At 35.6% G+C, this 3,626-nt stretch overlaps 1 protein-coding gene across 1 annotated transcript in view; it reads right to left on the bottom strand.

The window, feature by feature from the left end:
• The window catches only part of LOC107721401 (protein phosphatase Slingshot homolog 2-like), a 41,454-nt gene that overhangs the window by 36,370 nt on the left and 1,458 nt on the right, over nucleotides 1-3,626 (bottom strand). The window contains exon 2 of the mRNA XM_016529398.1: nucleotides 1,157-1,200. Coding sequence (XP_016384884.1) covers nucleotides 1,157-1,200 — 44 coding nt within the window. The remainder of the gene's footprint in view (nucleotides 1-1,156; nucleotides 1,201-3,626) is intronic.

Genomic DNA, 3,626 nt, shown 5'->3' with positions numbered 1-3,626 from the left:
TTACTGATTTTACTGATTTTGATAATGAACATAAATCTACATCTGCATCCTAACTTAAGCTACTATTAAACTAAGAGACATGATTTGAAACAATATTACTCATTACTAGAACATGCAGAACTAAGAAATTATTTTTTTCTATTAAGATATTTATTTTGTTAACGAAAAATGATTGGAAAAGTGTAAAGAATTCAAAAACGTGAAGTATTTGTCGTGGTCTGACCATAAAGAATAGTTTAAAACCACAGTTAACCGTCTGGTTTTTACAACTTTCACATTGGAGCAAAAATCTGCCTTTAAACTTGAAAGAAATAAAAATTTGACATTTATCGTGATAATTATCGATATCGACTGATATGAAAAAAACATTATCGTGATAATTTTTTGGCCATATCACCCAGACCTACACTGAGCCATCCGCGTGACGCAGCTGACACAGAATAATTCAGCGCTTTTATTTCCAACATGCGCTCATTCTAGGCTTGCCGCTATAGACGGTGTTAAAGCCGCAACACCGGTTACGTCACTTGCCCACCGCGGCAGCGACCTACCTGCACGCCGTTGTTGTTGTCTCGTCTCCCCTCAGACACGCTGCAATGGCGATCCTGCATGCAATTCTCAAAACGCCCAGAAGATGGCGGCGTTTATCTGTGAATCCGATATTACAAAACCGATATCCGATTATGGTAAAATGCTTAAATGTCGGGAAAAATATCGGTAAATCGATATATCGGTCTATCTCTACCCCTGATGTCACATTATTTTACCGATCTCCTTGTTACGTTTCTGGACCTTGATCGTGGTAATTACATGGTGAGTAATTAATGACAGAATTTTCATTTTTGGGTGAACTAACCCTTTAAGCATGTAGAGGAATTTGGATACCTCTGTGTGTGCATTTAAGATAAAAATCTATCTATCTACTGTATCTATCTATCTATCTATCTATCTGAACAGCTTTTTGAACATTGTTATCTCATCTGAGGCCCAGTGATACAGAAGAAAATAATAGTAGTATTATTATAAATAAAAGTAATAAACAACAGTGCACAAATATTGTGGCAACTTTCTTTGACTTAGTCTATGACTTTATAAGTAATGGTTTTTATGACATCAAGGCTCCTTTGAGAAAGGTTTCAGAATGAGGTTTTCTTACCTTCTGGGCTGAGATCGGCGGTCATCTTCCCCACTGCCAGACTCCTTTAAAACAATAAATAAAAGGAAACGGATTTATTATTTGTACTGATCTGTAGCCTAATATACTACCTCTGGTTGTAACTCTCATGCTAAACAACATGATGAAACTGCAATGTAAAGTTTAGCATAAAATCAATCTTTAATACTGGGGTCTTTAAAAAAATCAGTTCATGCAGAGACAGAGCATCCACTAAAATGTAGTGTTGTATTTTAACTTCACAAGGTTAGCTTTAGTTGAAGTTAACTTAATGTTGTATTTTTGCTTAAAAATATTTTTTATATTTCACAAAAATTAAATTGAGCTCAAACACTGATTGACAAATGCCCTGTAGTACCACCGTGGTACTCCATTGATTAGGGCTGGACGATATGGCCAAAATTTATATCACAATATATTTCTTAATTTCGGTCGATACGATATAATTCCGATATCGATATGAACACTATTAAAAAAGCCTCATAAAAACTGCCAAGAACACCCACAACATATGTCTGTACCTACAAACTTATGAAAAATTTATTTGCCAAGTCTATGAAACCCCTTCCTATAAAACTATTAAATTTTTTTGAAAAAAAAAACCCCCCAGCACAAATAAATTAAAGTTCACCTTTTATTTGTATTTAGCCTTCATACAAACAAGAAATGTGAAATCAATGTCAAATTAACATCTCAGACTCACCTTATTAATTATTATTATATTTAACTTCAAACTATAGGCTAACATACCAGTCAAAAGTTTTTGAACAGTAAGATTTTTAATGTTTTTTTTTTTTAATAATTCTCTTCTGCTCACCAAGCCTGCATTCAGCTTTCTTGCCAGTGATCAATACATTTTAAAGAAACAGTTCAGAGTAGCATAGCATCTTTATCCAGATAGTAGAACATAGACAGACAAAGTAAGGCACAATATCATATTAAGAAATAGTGTGATAAAGGTTGACAGGATATTTGGAAGCTTGCTTTTCTCATGGCACAACAAGCTCTCTAAACACTGAAGAAATTTCCACCAGCCTACTTGTGTGGAATAAAAATTCTATTGCAAAAACAAGAGTCACATCAGTATTAGGCCTAATTTTAAATGCATTGCATCTGTAAGACTGAGATTTGCCATGTTCGGAAATACATTGAACGCAAAAAGACGGGTTATCACAGAACAAATTATTTCAAGCAACTCATGACAGACATGACCCTAGATGGGAATGATTTTGCATAACACAAATGAAAGCTCAGAGTTTTGCATTATGGAAATGTTTTGCTCCATGAAATCAGTGTTTGGATCATTTGGTTTTTTGAGCAGCAAATGACTGTCAATCCAGACCTCCAAAATATTTGACTATCCAATGCATACCTTAGTCATACGCACAGTTCACACGAGAGTATAGTCAAAGCACAGTACAGCAGACCAAGACCAGACTAGTATTAACTTGGTGCACCGTAGAAATCAAATTTCAGGAGACTCACAAGACACTCTCACATGAGATTTCTCACAGATATCACATGATACAAGATCTTAGAAAGACAACAAAATAAAAACGCATATAAGAGATAATACTTGTCCACTGCTTACTTAACAGAACATGTTTAGCAAACAGGTTGGAAGTCTTTTTGAAGTGTACTGCTCAAGAAGATAATAGTGAAAGTAGATATTGGTTCCTAGAACCTGAAACCGAACCTTCAACCTCTGTAATACTGACCCAGATTTTAGCAGCACCATCATGGCTGCAGTTTCGGCAACTGAATAGACAACACTGACATGTCATTCAACTCCGTAGTGGTAAAACTGAATTGCATTATAAAAGGTCTTGCCTTTTACCCTTACATACAAAATGACCTACAAATGCTAACATTCCTCTAGTCTAGGCCAAGTGAATTAGATGGCTGTCAAAGTTAAAGGATTAGTTCACTTTCAAATTAAAATTTCCTGATAATTTACTCACCCCCATGTCATCCAAGATGCTTACGTCTTTCTTTCTTCAGTCGAAAAGAAATTAAGGTTTTTGATGAAAACATTCCAGGATTATTCTCTTTATAGTTGACTTCAACGGCTACCAGCCTTGCACTGCTCTGCGATGCGCGTCCATGACTTCACGTAATACGTAATTACGTTGACACGCTAGTCGGAAAGACCGACTCAGTCAGTTTACAAATGTGGAGAAGGAGGACCGTTCAAAAGTTGTTGTATGTTCAATGACACATTCAAATGTCTTGTGTCAGTTTATCGTTTAAAATGGTGACTTTGTGTGCGTATCCTGGATGTTTAAATCTTTTGAAACCTAACTTCCGCCTACGTCAAGCGTGACCTTTTCAACGTAATTACATATTACGTGAAGTCATGGACGCGCATCGCAGAGCAGTGCAAGGCAAGCATTTTTGTTTATAAAGTTTTTTTTTTTTTTAGAAAATGACCGATCGTTTCGCTAGATAAGAC

The sequence above is a fragment of the Sinocyclocheilus rhinocerous genome, unplaced genomic scaffold, assembly GCF_001515625.1.
Source record: "Sinocyclocheilus rhinocerous isolate Xijiao unplaced genomic scaffold, SAMN03320098_v1.1 scaffold33, whole genome shotgun sequence".
NCBI classification, from domain to species: domain Eukaryota; kingdom Metazoa; phylum Chordata; class Actinopteri; order Cypriniformes; family Cyprinidae; genus Sinocyclocheilus; species Sinocyclocheilus rhinocerous.
This window is presented reverse-complemented; position numbering and strand designations above follow the sequence as displayed.